Source organism: Gymnoscopelus braueri (assembly GCF_963280865.1).
Source record: "Gymnoscopelus braueri genome assembly, chromosome: 8".
In the NCBI taxonomy this organism is placed as follows: Eukaryota; Metazoa; Chordata; class Actinopteri; order Myctophiformes; family Myctophidae; genus Gymnoscopelus; species Gymnoscopelus braueri.
Genome location: NC_137609.1, coordinates 39195799 through 39210490, shown reverse-complemented (window position 1 = coordinate 39210490; position 14692 = coordinate 39195799). Strand labels below are relative to the sequence as shown.

Sequence of the window (14692 nt, the reverse complement as noted above, 5' to 3'; positions counted from 1 at the left end):
GCGGCCCCTTGGACTTTTGGCATTTTGCTGAGTGGCCCCTGAGCCATCTTAAGTTGAGTAGCCCTGGCCTATTGCATGTGTCTTTCATCACTCTCTCGCTTTCTCTCTCGCTCTCTCTCTCTCACTCTCTCTGCCTGAAAAGACAAGTCAAAGTAGTACATTTAACTCTGGGAGGGAGAGGGGGAGATCAATTGTTTACAGGGCTGTTAAACCACATAAAAACTGGCATTCCTATTTAGGGAAACTCAAAAACGGGTCATGCTGCAATGCCTTGTGAGCTTGAAAATCATCTATCTTCACTATTGGGCTTAAGTAGTTAATCCCTTTCCGATCAGGAAAGACAAAAATGATGCAAACGTTTATCATTGCTGAGGAGCGTGTTTACAGGGGATAAGACCCTAGAATTTGTAAGAAATGAATAAATCGCATGAAAACACCACACCCCCCGGTGTGGAAGGACCTTGAATGTCAATCAACCCTGCTGATGAGGGTCTCATTAACATATCTCTCTCTCTCTCTCTCTCTCTCTCTCTCTCTCTCTATGTGTGTGTGTAGCTGAGGGCAGTGGGGTGATCATCGTAGTGATTATCCTTTGCATCCTGCTGCTGGCCATTTTGGGCAGTGTTCTCTACTTCCTCCATAAGAAGGGCAAGATTCCCTGCGGACGCTCCGGGAAGCAGGAGATGTAAGTACCGTCAAATGCTCCCAGTTCTGCTCCGTTGCTTATAATCAACCAACATTTGAAGAGGAGAAATAAAAGTATTGAATACAGAGAGACTTTGAGCCCTACAGCCAACCAGAACCGACTTACATCTCAGAGGCAATTATTTATTTATGTATGCATATTTTGTACTTTTACTCAAGTACAATTTTGAATACAGGACTTTTACTTGTAGCAGAGCATTTCTATATTGTGGTATTAGTACTTTTAGTAAAGCATCGGGGTACTTATTCCTCTACTTATTTGCTGTGTTGCCAGGTTTCAGATATAACTCTGTGATTGCTTTGTTTGCAGCACCAAAGAAAAGACTACCAAAGACGACATTGTTGTGGAGATGAAGACAGAGGCGAAGACGGAGGAAGTAGTCCTTCTGAAGGGAGTCAATGGGGACCAGAAGGCTCCCAGCGACCAGGTAACTACAACAAGTATGACATAGGAATATTGCACAAAACAATAGCAAATGTACTGGGGGCTGAGGTGCTCTTGGGACAAGGGTGGCAGTTAAATATATTCAAGTGCTCATTTTCTTAATTTCATCCTAGACTTTTTTTCATTAACTCAAATGAGGTGTGGTTTCTGAATTGTGTGACAGGGATGTCCTGCCCTGTCACAAGTCACATCTACTTGAGAAGTGAGAAGTTATTGGCTTGTAAATGTGTTCTTTTTGGCAAGCAAGTAGTGGCGAGTATAAATTAGGCTTCAGTAGGCTTTCTAGACATGCTTCCATCTGTACAAACCCCATTCAACACTTACACATCTAGCCAATTTTCCATCATAATCACAATAAAAAACATGCAAACGTGGTACTGGTCATTGTGTCTAATATCATGGTCAGTATCATGGTCAGTATCATGGCCAGTATCATGTCAGTATCATGTCAGTATCATAGTCAGTATCATGGTCAGGATCATGTCAGTATCATGTCAGTATCATGGTCAGTATCATGTCAGCATCATGGTCAGTATCATGGTCAGTATCATGTCAGTATCATAGTCAGTATCATAGTCAGTATCATGGTCAGTATCATGGTCAGTATCATGTCAGTATCATGTCAGTATCATGTCAGTATCATGGTCAGTATCATGGTCAGTATCATGGCCAGTATCATGGCCAGTATCATGGCCAGTATCATAGTCAGTATCATAGTCAGTATCATAGTCAGTATCATGGTCAGTATCATGGTCAGTATCATGGTCAGTATCATGGCCAGTATCATGTCAGTATCATAGTCAGTATCATGGTCAGTATCATGGTCAGTATCATGGTCAGTATCATGTCAGTATCATAGTCAGTATCATGGTCAGTATTATGTCAGTATCATAGTCAGTATCATGGTCAGTATCATGGTCAGTATCATGGTCAGTATCATGTCAGTATCATAGTCAGTATCATAGTCAGTATCATAGTCAGTATCATGTCAGTATCATGGTCAGTATCATGTCAGTATCATGGTCAGTATCATGGTCAGTATCATGTCAGTATCATGTCAGTATCATGTCAGTATCATAGTCAGTGTCATTGTCATGGTCAGTATCATGTCACATGTATAAAAGTATAAAATAGGGCTTAAGTGGTTGATGATATGTATATATATAGTAGTATATCAAATAATTGCTTAGAAAAAAGTCAATTGCATCCCTAATTCATGTTTTTAGGGATGTTTTCCCCGCTTGGTGATGTTATTAACACGTGTCTGCCCCTCTTTCTCTCCCTCCCTCCTCCTTGGAGTAAAGTACATGGAGCTGCAGAAGTGATACGTGCAGAAGGCAGTGCTGTGAGCGGGCCAGCTGAAACACAATCTGTCACTGCGTGGGACCCTCTGGAAGCCCCCTTCCTTCCACCAGCAGCACCACTACCACCACCATGCTGAGCCCTCTGAGGGCTGACTTCTGCAGCCATCACTTCAATTTACCCATCCCTACTCCAGTGGTTCTCACATTCTTTTCATTTCAAGGACCCCCGATAACTCTTGAGAGCGTACAAATGGAACCGAATGCATTCGGTTCCATTTGTACGCTCTCAGAGTTAAGGCCAATACATACTCCTTTCCGATGTCGGAAAATCTTCCGGTTCAGACAGGCTTTCCGAACTATAGCTCAAGAGAGTCAGGATATCTGGAGGTGCATGAGTTCCAAGGAGAAGTTCTGGGACCGCCCTTCCGAAGCTCGGAATGACGTTAATGTGTAGTTATATCACCTCCCTTTCCGAAGAAATGTTCTGACGTCGAAAGGACGTCAGAACCCCCCCTCAAGGGACCCCGGGGGTCCTTGGAACACCCCTCCTTTGAGAACCACTGCTCTTTTCCACCATGTACAGCAGTATTGGAAATATTTCTTTTTTGGCCAAATTCCTACGGGAAAACATACAATACATAATCACGCACCAGTATATAGACACACCAATTATTCATAAACACACACAAACACACCAACTCATGAAACATACATACAATGACAAAGACCACAAGGTGTGTACATATACAGATTTTTTTTTTTTTTTGGAAGATGTTTGAATTGATCCGTTGTTCTCCAGGTTTTTTTTTTTTTTTTTTTCTCCCCCAAAAGATATGTAGTCGTTTGCCGTTTTGCGTGTGCGTATGTTGACGTTTGTATTATCTGCGTCATAAACTTTATGAAAGTGTATATATTATATATATTATGTTAATTTAAGATATTTTGGCAACGGATTTTTTTCAAACAGTAGTCATCGTATCCATGATTTTGTTTTCTGTTTTCTTGGAGCCGTTTTCGTCTTTGGCTTGCCTGCGTCACAGACTAGAGGACCTCCAGGTTCCACTCACTGTCTTCTGGGTTTGATGATGTCTGTCCAAAGCTCTTTCTACAGTCAAGAACATAGCCATTCTGGGTGGCGCTCTAGTGACCCCTGTGCACCCTCAGAGAATCACAAGTCCCTACACTGAAGCTCAACTGCCATGACAAGAAATTGCTCTTTTCCGCTATAAGAACTTAAGTGAACTGTGAACCGTGCCATGCAACGTATTCACGGGTTCTGGGTTTGTTTCCACACCCTATACGGCTCGTTTTCAGACAAGGTTGTTAGAACCTAATTTGGGACCCTGCTCAGTATGTGGTACTAACCCTGAGTTCTGGGAACCCAGAACTTAAGTTTTTCAGAACATTTAAAAATGTTTTGGAACTGGCCAATCTACAAGCTCAGATCGCGTAACCAGGGATGGTTCTGGTTATAATGGAAACAAAAACAGAAAGCCATCATGATCACAGTACTTCACAGTACTATTGGAAGAACTATTGGACTACAGTACTATCTGGGTTACCCATCGCAGTGGAAAAGAGCCAAAAGTCAGCTTTAACATGGAAATCTGAGCCAAACCTCAGATCTTATCTGCACTGTTTTATAAAGCCCATTGGGACTTGTGTACTGTAGGAATGTGTTAACAACACCCAAACTCAAGAAACCATCCCTGTCAGTAGCCTTGCTAAACATTTCATGGTGTAAAATATGTATGTGCAAAACTCGTATGATTTGACATTTAAAATATTTGTCCAGTATCCTGTAAACTGGCCTTTTCTATCTGGCTGCAATTGTTACACATTGGTTTAATTGTGACATGTTCAAAATAATTGAATATTCATTAGTACCTTTCCAGTATATTTAAAACAAGTGGTCGTTGAAGAAAAAAACGAATTCAAAATGCAAAGCTGTCTTTGAAATACATGTTAGTTAACTACATGCACAACACCATTAAATGTCAGCATCCTACTTTACTGTTTTGCCATACGATAGAACAAAAACAAATCATCACGGGTAGAGGGAAAGAATTGCAGGTACTGGAGCATTCAGACAAAGATGTTCTTTTGCAAACTACTGTTAAGCTCTTGTATTGTTTGTAAATAGTTTAAACCCCAGATTGTCATTTTTGTTGTTTTTGTTCTTTGACGAGGTTGTGCATTAGTAATAATCTGCAGAGACTTGTCTTTTTTTTTGAGAATGCATCATAGTACACTGAATTCAAATGTTCCTGTTTTGTTTTGATGGTTTGTTTTGTATTGTTTCTTTGTATTAATGGGGGGAACCCGAAGGGTCACTCTTGTTTGTATGAACCATTGATTTCTGGATGCTTACTATGTAGGTTTTTTTGCTTTGTTTTTGGTTGCCACTCGCTCAACACTGCCCAGTGGCTTGCTATATTTAAGCCTGAGTTAGTTGCGCATGGGTGTCACACCGAAAATAGCTGATCTACAAGGTCACAATGTGTCGCACTGCGACGTTTTCTTTATTATTTCAGTACGCGATACCGACGCAAAACTAAGTATTAGTCAGGCATTACAGTGTAGCGATATGTAATGCCCTTGTAATCAGAAGAAAGTTACATTTTCACAGTTTTTGGGAGAATGTCCAGGCATATCTTTGAGGTTAGACAAACCTTTGACATGTTGAAGCTGTATCATTTTGGTTACTGCAGCCAGCCAAGCCTGCTCTCTGTTAGCCCACATGTCATACCACAGCATGTCGTTCGCTGTCGGGCCGAAACCTTTTATCTCCATAATTCAGCTATTTATGTTTTCTTCTCGTAATTTAATGCCCTACTGTGTCATACTACAGTGTCACACAAAAGTAGCACAAATTGTCGATCTACAAGCTCATATCTGCTATTTTTGCTATTTTTTAAGTGGATGTGAAAGTGGATGGTTTTATAATTATAGAATTTTTCCATTTTCTGAAAAGTAACCGTTTTGGACATATGAGGTTTCCACCCGACAGCGGCGACGTGTAGGAAGCAAAGAGAAATAGACTTTGTGCCTTTTTGTTCAGCTGGCTCTAGTTTGGATGTGAGTTGTGTAGTTATTATACTGTGGTGTCTTTGGAAACGGTTCAGAATGTGTAGGTCTGCAAACACGAGCATTTCTTATCCTTTCTTTTTCTTTCTCTTTTCTTTTTGCTCAATATTATAGGATTTTCTTACAAATTTAAAACTTCTGAACCTGCACTGTTCAATTGTTTGTCATAACTTTTTTTTGTTTTTGTTTTAAATGTGTAAATTAAGTACTGTACATGTTGTTATTTGAAGCTTGCATTTTTATAACTCCCTTTTTTGCAAGAAAAGCAATGCCAAATAAAAAAAAATGTTCCACTTGAAATGAATTGTGTCTTGTTTTATTTGGAAAGATTGTAGGGATATAAAACAGAGCAGTGTCTGACAGACCTGTAATCCAAAACCACTCCAAATGTGATGTTATCTAATCTAATCCAAACAGTGCAAGAATAATTACTACTAACAGTAGTAATATCACAATGTATAAATACTTGGCATCAAAATATACTTTGGTGCCGTGTGTTTTTCACTTGTAGATCAGCGATTTTTCAATAGCCGAAGTATAAAATAGGGCTTAAGTGCTTAATGTATATTTTGAATTAATAGTCAGAATCTGCAAATTCAATTCAATCTTTATTTCAGACCTAGGAAGATCCATATCACAATAATACAACACCACACAATAAAAACAGAAAATAAAATACAAATACTGCAAATAGCCCACATTGTTCAGTTTCTGACATACAGACATGTGCGCCAATGGTTCCACAGTCTAGAGGTGAACCTGACAGAACTGCGTGTGGGGTCCGTTATTACAGCGATTATGTCATTTACTGACTCAGATCCTCTACACATAAACCTATACATAAGGTTAGGTAGCACAGCAGCACAGGTGGGTACCCCAACACTAACAAACATCTGGCTTGCACTGGAGCTTCTTGGAGCTCTCAGCAGCAGCCTCATGCAGTCATTATAGGCCACTGTAAGGCGTCTGATGCTACCTTGCCTGTAGCGACTCCAAAGGTGGGCAGTATACAGTGGTGTACAAAAGGATCTAAACAGAGAGATCTTCACAGGTACTGAGCATGCTAAATTTGCGACAGCATGTTTGCTTGGGCATACAGCTTCCGCTGCCTATAGATGTCCTTGTCATCTGATAGGTCATTGGAGATAATATGTCCCAAATAAGTAATCTCACTGCACACACTAAGGGCAGTGCCAGCCAGATAGAAGTCAGGAAAGGTAGATTGTCTGTCTTCCCTACTTCGGACAATCATGACCTTGCTCTTTTTAGCATTGTATTTTATATCAAAATCAAAGCCATACTGTGAGCAAATCCTCAGTAGCTGTTGTAGCCCAGCACTATATGGACTAAAGATGACCAAATCATCCCCATACATTCACCACAGGTGATTAATTAACGAGTCACCAACTCTACACCCTGTCCCACATGCATTTAACATCAATGATAAATCATTCATATAAACATTAAAAAGGAAAGGAGAAATAATTGACACCATTGGTCACATGAAAAGGAGCAGATATTGACTTCCCCCATTTTACTCTCATTGTCTGGTGAGCATACCAGAACACCAAGATTCTGACTAAGAAACTAGGGACCCCTCTTTGCGTCAGTTTTAAGAATAACTTTTCATGATTAATGCGGTCAAAGGCCCTAGAGGCATCAATAAAAGAAACAAACATAGTAGAATTCTGCCTACTATATTTATCTAAAATCTCTTTCAGTGCAAAAATACACAAATCAGTGCCATGTTTTCGTTTGAATCCAAATTGGTTATCAGCAGACAGGATCAACCTCTCAAGTCTACTCAGTAGAATTGTCTCTAGCACTTTGGACAAAACGCTGGCCAAGGCTATTGGCCTATAGTTATCTGAGCTGTTTAGCAGCCTTACCCACTTTGTCTTTAATGACCGGCACTAACACAACAGAGAGCATAGAAACAGGTAAAAACCCATGAACAAAAAAACCTGTAAAACACATAGCAACCAAAGGACACAGTTTCCTACTGGCTAGCTTAAGATGTTCAGCTGTTATCTTATCCAGACCACAGGCCTTATTATCACCTAGCTTCAAAACTGCTTCATGAATTTCAGCAGGAGTAACAATCACCTCATCATTCAAATCTACATTTTCCACTACAACCAGATTACTTTTTACACAGTTGAACAGCTCAGAATATTGTTTCTGCCATAGCTGTGAAATTTCATCAGAACCACTCACTCCATCTATATTTGATGGAAGAGATGTTTTACAATTGTTTATCATTTTAATTTCCTTCCAGAAATCATTCACATTATGCTTTTGTAGCTTCTTTGCCAGTGAATCTGACCTCATCACATTCTCATTTCTTTTAATAAACCTAAGGGCATATTTAAAATCAGCATTAGTCTGTTTTTTATACTCAAACAGAGGGCCATGTCTACTTTTGCCAGACTCAGCCCATCTTTTAAAAGCCATTCTAGCCTCTGCATGAAGCTCTTGGATGTGATCATTCCACCCTGGCTTAAGCATTACATGCTTTTGGCCTATGTTTGATGAGAGTAACTAAAGCTGTCAAATAATTGTAGTGGAGTAATAAGTGCAATATTTGTCTCTGAGATGTAGTAGAGTAAAAGTATAAGTATAAGGATCTAAAAACTAACATGCTCAGGTGAAGTAAAAGTACTTTGAAAGTGTACTTTAAGTACAGAGTAAAGTTACTTAGTTACTTTACATCACTGTCTAATCCAAAACTGCATGCTGTGTTAAACCACAATGTGATGGGTTGGGGAGAATTCTCTTTCCAAACCACTGACGCTGATGATGCGGGGAAGTATGGACCTCAAAACAATAGCTGAGACCACAAAGATCTTGACACAGCAGTATTCAAAATGTTTTATTTTCTCTCATCGTCACTGTCGGGCAGAAACTTCTTATTCCATATTTTAACTTGTTATGTTTTTTCATAAATTAATGCCCTAGTTCGACTCATTATCATGATCAGTATCATGTCAGCATCATGTCAGTATCATGTTAGTATGATACTAACCTGATAATGACCATGATAGTGGGAATGTGCGTGTGCAATTTTATGGAAATGGCAAGCTGCGTTCATGATTTGAGGCAGTTTGTTGAAAACGGACCAATCCTGCAAACTTTGGATGGTAACCTTAGCCAATGAGGATGGAATATGGGAAATCGGACAGATGAGGGTTGATCACATGACTATAGAGATACTGTGTACCGATTTGCATGAGGTTTGGTTAAAAACTGTAGGAGTAAAGGGAAAAAATGGGTTTTGCACAAATCGGCCTCCTGGTGGCGCTATAACAAGCCCATGTGAAAAATTTGAGGCAGAGGTTCTGAATTGGCATCCAGGGAGTGTGTGTGCACAGTTTCGCAGCGTCCGGGCCAACGGTGCCGGAGATTTGGTGCTAACACACAGACAGGACACACGGACGGACGGACACACGGACGGACGGACACACGGACGGACGGACAGGGGCGAAAACATACTCTCTCGCCATGCCTTTCGGCCTGGCGGAGACAATAAAAGAGCCTATGCAAAGAAAAAAAGGCACAGTTTTTACATAAAACAAATCAGCCTTGACTTCACTGTCATCACTTGTATGAAGTCTTCATAGCTGATCTGTCCTTCACTGCTTTACATTTATATATTATTAACCACTTTAAACCTATATACATTACATCATTTGAAAATAGCTCACACCTACGTCGAACCGCCCATCCGACCGATATGTCTGAGTCTAAGTGTTGGGGGCTTTGTCAGACCCGTTGGACCCATGTGTCCCTTTTTATGCCCATATATGGAGATCTCTGTATCTGTCAGTCCTTGTCCTTTTTGTGCCCATATATGGAGATCTCTGTATCTGTCAGTCCTTGTCCTTTTCATGCCCATATATGGAGATCTCTGTATATGTCAGTCGTTGTCCCATATATGCCCATATATGGGTATATCGGTTGGATCTGCAGTTCTGGACAACTGGATATCCGTAAATGCCTTTATATTGACATATCGGTCGGATCGGCAGTTCTGTACAACCACATATCCGAACGACTCGGGGTCGTGACATGATTTATTTATTTTATCCAAAGACTGGAGGCAGCCTTCAGCGATCAACAGTCTCATGACACCACAGGCAGGCGTCAGTCCATTTATAGTAAGGCTTTGGCTAAAATACGTAACAGTGACATCAGACCAAATCTCGGTCAGTCTCATAAATCTCATATAAGATCTGAAGGTCACAGTGAAAACAACAGATTTTAATCTGGTGTAGCCAAGGAGTAGATGCCTTACGCTGGACCTTAGCAGCTATGAACAACAACAGGAACAAGAACGCTTCGATTACAGCCATCCAACGACTAAACCAGGATTACCTCAAAATAAAGAAAGACCCAGTGCCTTTCATCAGTGCAGAACCTCTCCCCTCCAACATTCTGGAATGGCACTATCTTGTTAGAGGTCCGGAGAAAACCCCCTATGAAGGAGGATACTACCATGGTAAACTCGTATTTCCACAGGAATTCCCTTTCAAACCACCCAGTATCTACATGATAACACCAAATGGGAGATTTGCGTGCAACTCACGTTTATGTCTGTCCATCTCAGACCACCACCCAGATACATGGAATCCTGTCTGGTCCGTATCCACTATCCTCACAGGCCTGCTTAGCTTCATGGTGGGGAAAGACTCCACCCTGGGCAGCATTATCACCTCCGATGCCAAAAAAAGACAACTGTCAGCCCAAAGCCTGGCCTTCAACCTCCAGGACAAAGAGTTTTGTGAGCTGTTTCCGGACGTAGCTGATGAGGTTAAACAGAAGCAGAAGGCCCAAGAGGAGCTGGGCATCCTCCCCCAGCCCCTAGCCCTCTCCGACGAGGTGCCCGACGACGGCGAGCCTCAACGCGCCCCCCTCTACGAGCCCCCCGATATCAACGTAGACCGAGACCTCCGTCTGGCCATGGAGCTCTCGGCCCAAGCTCAAGAGGCAGACGAGCAGAGGAGGAGGAGGCAAGAGGACGAGGAGCTGGAGAGGGTGCTGCAGCTATCCCTCGACGAGAACCCCTTCAAGTTCTCGGCCCGAGCTCACGTCCAGGAAGACGAGATGAGGAAGCAAGAGGAAGAGGAGCTGGAGAGGATACTGCAGCTGTCGCAGAGGGACAACTCTGGCCTCGACCCGGACCTCCGCCTGGCCATGGAGCTCTCAGCCCGAGCTCAGGAGGACGATGAGCACAGGAGGATGCAACAGGAGAAAGAGGAGCTGGAGAGGATATTGCAGCTGTCGCTCACTGAGCATTAAAAGGAACAAGAAGGAACACACAGGCTTTTTTCCAGTTGAAAATGTGTCTTTTTTTGTGTGGAGCAAATGAAGATTTAGATTAGATTTCCCTAACCACTTACGCTCCATATGGTTGACCTGAGTCCCTCAGGGCTCTATACTAGTGTATTTTCTGCACTCTTGTCAATGCGAGAAGGCTTTCGCTGAAAATAGCCGATCGACAAGCTCTCAACATTCACAGCGTTGTGAGCTTGTCAATCGGCTATTTTCTGCAAAAGCCTTCCAAGCCATGATAAGGATGCTGGGTTTAAGTGGTTAATTATCCACATGGGAAATACATTTGGTTCAGGTCAGTACAGACAAAGGACAATTAAACATAATGAAGTCGGTCTGATGGGAGGTTGACCAAAGCATATCCATAAATCCATCAATCCAAAACAGGTACAATGGGAAAAACAGTATTGCATGACCGGAGGGGCATGCGTTTCTAATGCATAAGGAAGTAAATCCCCTGAAAATGTTTCACAATATCACAATCACAATAGGGTAGAAGGAAGGAAATTATGAGCAGATTAAAAAATGGCAGTGATTTAGCATTGACCTAAAGGCTGGGTTTAGGCAGATGTGGTGATTATTCTGTGCAATGGTACTCAGACCAAACTTTCTAAAGTCAAAACAGAAATGTGAAATGCTTTATCTTCAAATGGATGTTTTTCCAAGTCTAATTGAGTGATGGTGAAGAAAGATAGTATATTAACCACTACAGTTGATTTAACTGATAACCAATAATTCATTCACAGTATGCCTGCATTGTCAGGGAACAGTCTACCCTTTGGTAGCTGTAAAGTTGTTTTATTCTTCTTTCTTTTTTTTTTCTTTCACATTTAGAGAAGCCTCTATTTTTACCCAGTCTTAACCCAATTTAGTTAACACTTAACCCTCTCCACACATTTCTGTGTTTTGCCACTGCTATCGTAAACCTGCTGGCTCACCTGTCATTGAGGAGCCCCCACCGGGAGGATATATCGCTTCCGTCCTACTGCTGCCGTTCAACACCCCCTGCTGACAGCCAGGAGCTTGCCCCAGCCCGTAGGGGGTTGCTGGGGCACTCAAAGATGGCCCTTCCTGCCCGCAGCTTCCCTTCCCGTTTGTAGAGACGTTCGGCCAAGACGCATGCGCTGAAATAGATTCAAACCGACCCCCGATTGCACATGGGGGACGTAAAGCTTTTTTGTTTTGTTTTTTACTTGTCAAAAACGTGTTTCTTAAAGGTTTAATGACATTCACTTTTACACCACATTCAAAGTCTTTGTCCTGGTCCTTCAAAAGTGTACAAAAAGTTTTAAGTGAAAAATTCCATTCCAGTGATTCATGGCAGGTGTTTTTCTCTCACATTTCTAAAGCCTTTTCAACTGCAATGAAAAAAGAAATCTTTGCCTGCGGGTGTCGCTGGTGAGGGATTTTGCCTGTCAATCATCGCCTCTGCTCCGCCCCCCCCCAAAGGAAAGGATAGGGGAGGGGAGGGGCGAGGAGGAGAGTGGGCGGGATTAATCGACTGTGACCTCACTGTCGAAGGGCCAAGCTCAGATAACTTTTCAGCCTAATTATTCAGAAAACCCCAGACCACAGAAAATCCACTGAATGTTCTAAGTTCAGGTTTTTTGGGTGTAATTGAGGTCATAAAACCCCAAATAAAACATTGAAAATAAAAAAAGTGAAAATGAATGTCATGATACCTTTAAAGAGCGCATTTTTTAAAAACCTAATGATGTGCATATTGGGATCCACATAGGAATGGTGTGTCTCCAATGTGGGTCTTGGACTTCATGTGGCCGGCCTTGTGACATCAGTCATCTATGTCATCAGTCACCTACAGTATAAGGTCGTGTGAGCGTCCGAAGACAACACAAAACACAGGATGGCAGAGTGGAGTATCGTATTCTTGATCATCGCAGCCGTAACATTTTTGTGTTCAGTCCACAAGATCGAGGAGGGACACACCGGAGTTTATTACAGGGGAGGAGCTCTCCTGACAGCCACCAGTGGTCCTGGCTTTCACTTGATGCTTCCCTTTATCACCACTCATAAAGCTGTTCAGACAACTCTGCAGACTGATGAGGTGAAGAATGTACCGTGCGGCACAAGTGGGGGAGTGATGATTTACTTCGACCGCATAGAAGTGGTGAATTATCTTAGTCCTTCAGCAGTGTACGACATAGTAAGGAACTTCACAGCTGACTATGACAAACTCTTGATATTTAACAAAGTGCATCATGAGCTCAATCAATTCTGTAGCGTACACACGCTACAGGAGGTCTACATTGGCTTATTTGATCAGATCGATGAGAATCTGAAGAAAACACTGCAGGAGGATCTAACATCTCTGGCCCCTGGTCTTATCATACAGGCGGTCCGGGTCACAAAGCCCAAAATCCCAGAGAGTATTCGCAGGAACTACGAGATCATGGAGAGTGAGAAGACCAGGTTGCTGATTACACAACAGACTCAGAAGGTTGTGCAGAAGGAGGCAGAGACGGAGAGGATGAAAGCTGTGATTGAGGCTGAGAAGGTGGCCCAAGTGGCTGAGATCAAGTATAGACAGAAAGTCATGGAAAAGGAGACAGAGAAAAAGACCTCTCAAATTGAAGACGGTGCTTTACTTGCCAGGCAGAGGGCCAAGGCAGATGCAGAATTCTACACAGCACAGAGAGAAGCTGAGGCCAATAAGATGAAACTAACACCAGAGTATCTGCAGCTGATGAAGTTCAAGGCCATCGCAGCCAACAGTAAAATTTACTTTGGTAACAACATCCCAAAAATGTTTGTGGACTCCGGATCCCCTGGCTCAGCCATCAAGGCATCTGCAGCCATTGGCATCCTGGGTGAGCCTGTCCTGGACATGGAATAAAGGGAGAAGGTAGTCTTATCTCTAACAAATGTTTTGGTATATAATGGCTTGTATTTGAAGTGAACGGGGCACTGTGATCTGAACACATGCAGATGCCACGTTCAACAGAATAAAATGTATTCTATGGACTAATTGCTCTATATATTGATTTGACCCGAATGTATGGATTGCTAAAGAACTCTGACAATAAATGTAATTGTTGAGAATGAAAACTCCAGTCTCTGAGTGGTGACTGTTTATTCCCCGCCCCTGGATATGGACCTTATTTCTGCTGGTTCGCTATGGTCAGATACGGCAGGTGTGGGGTGACCCACAGGACAATCTGCTTATAATCACTGCACATAATCCTATGTGTATTTAAATAAAATTGGATCGTCTTCAACCGTGAGCATATTTTACAATGTTTACCTCAGTTCTGCTACAGTGTTTACTTCAGTTCTGTGAACTTCTGTCCTGAATGGAATCAAACATTGTAAAATATATTAATCGCAGGAGGACCAGCAGGCTGAAGTGTGGCCCCTCAGCTCGTAAAACTCCCACCCCACAAAGGAAGATCCTCTGCCTGTACTGACCAGAAAGTATACTGTATACTGTAAGCAAATATCAATAGATGTTGAAAGCAAGGTGCTGTCGCTATTGCCTTTTGTATGTAATATCACCCCTCCATTACATTTTTGTTTGTTCTGTAATATGTCTTTAGTGAATATATTGTCGCTGTCGGGCAGAAACCATGCTATTGAACAGTGGTCGTCCCCCCCCCCCAAATCATGTGGGGACCCCTGGGGGTCCTTACCCACAGGTTGAGAACCACTGCTATTAAACACCCTTTACGTCTGTGTGTGGGTTTTACAAATATTGAACCAATGAAAAGTATTAAAAAGGCACGTCTGGGCCTGGGCCAACGCCTTTTGCTGCGTGTCACCCCCCATCTCTCTCCCCATTTCCTGTCAGCCTACTTTCACTATC

At 42.2% G+C, this 14692-nt stretch overlaps 3 protein-coding genes across 4 annotated transcripts in view; all 3 read left to right on the top strand.

Moving 5' to 3' along the window:
- mcama (melanoma cell adhesion molecule a) overlaps positions 1 to 5834 on the top strand; it is an 81240-nt gene extending 75406 nt beyond the window's left edge. The window contains exons 14-16 of one of the 2 annotated variants that reach the window (XM_080435531.1): positions 556 to 685; positions 1016 to 1133; positions 2455 to 5834. In XM_080435531.1, coding sequence (XP_080291657.1) covers positions 556 to 685; positions 1016 to 1133; positions 2455 to 2475 — 269 coding nt within the window. In that variant the 3' untranslated portion in view covers positions 2476 to 5834. Of the gene's footprint in view, positions 1 to 555; positions 686 to 1015; positions 1134 to 2449 lie in introns of both variants that reach the window. The other variant, XM_080435532.1, reaches the window with a different exon arrangement.
- A 4018-nt stretch (positions 5835 to 9852) lies between these two features.
- On the top strand, positions 9853 to 10839 carry LOC308090840 (ubiquitin-conjugating enzyme E2 J2-like; the record flags this gene model as incomplete). Its single annotated transcript, XM_080436113.1, has 1 exon — positions 9853 to 10839. The coding sequence occupies one exon, from the start codon at positions 9853 to 9855 to the stop codon at positions 10837 to 10839; it is 987 nt and encodes a 328-aa protein (XP_080292239.1).
- Positions 10840 to 12772: 1933 nt separating this feature from the next.
- On the top strand, positions 12773 to 13726 carry LOC308090839 (erlin-2-like; the record flags this gene model as incomplete). The annotated part of the gene is made up of 1 exon (XM_080436112.1): positions 12773 to 13726. The coding sequence occupies exon 1, from the start codon at positions 12881 to 12883 to the stop codon at positions 13724 to 13726; it is 846 nt and encodes a 281-aa protein (XP_080292238.1). The 5' UTR covers positions 12773 to 12880.
- Between the last annotated feature and the right edge of the window lie 966 nt (positions 13727 to 14692).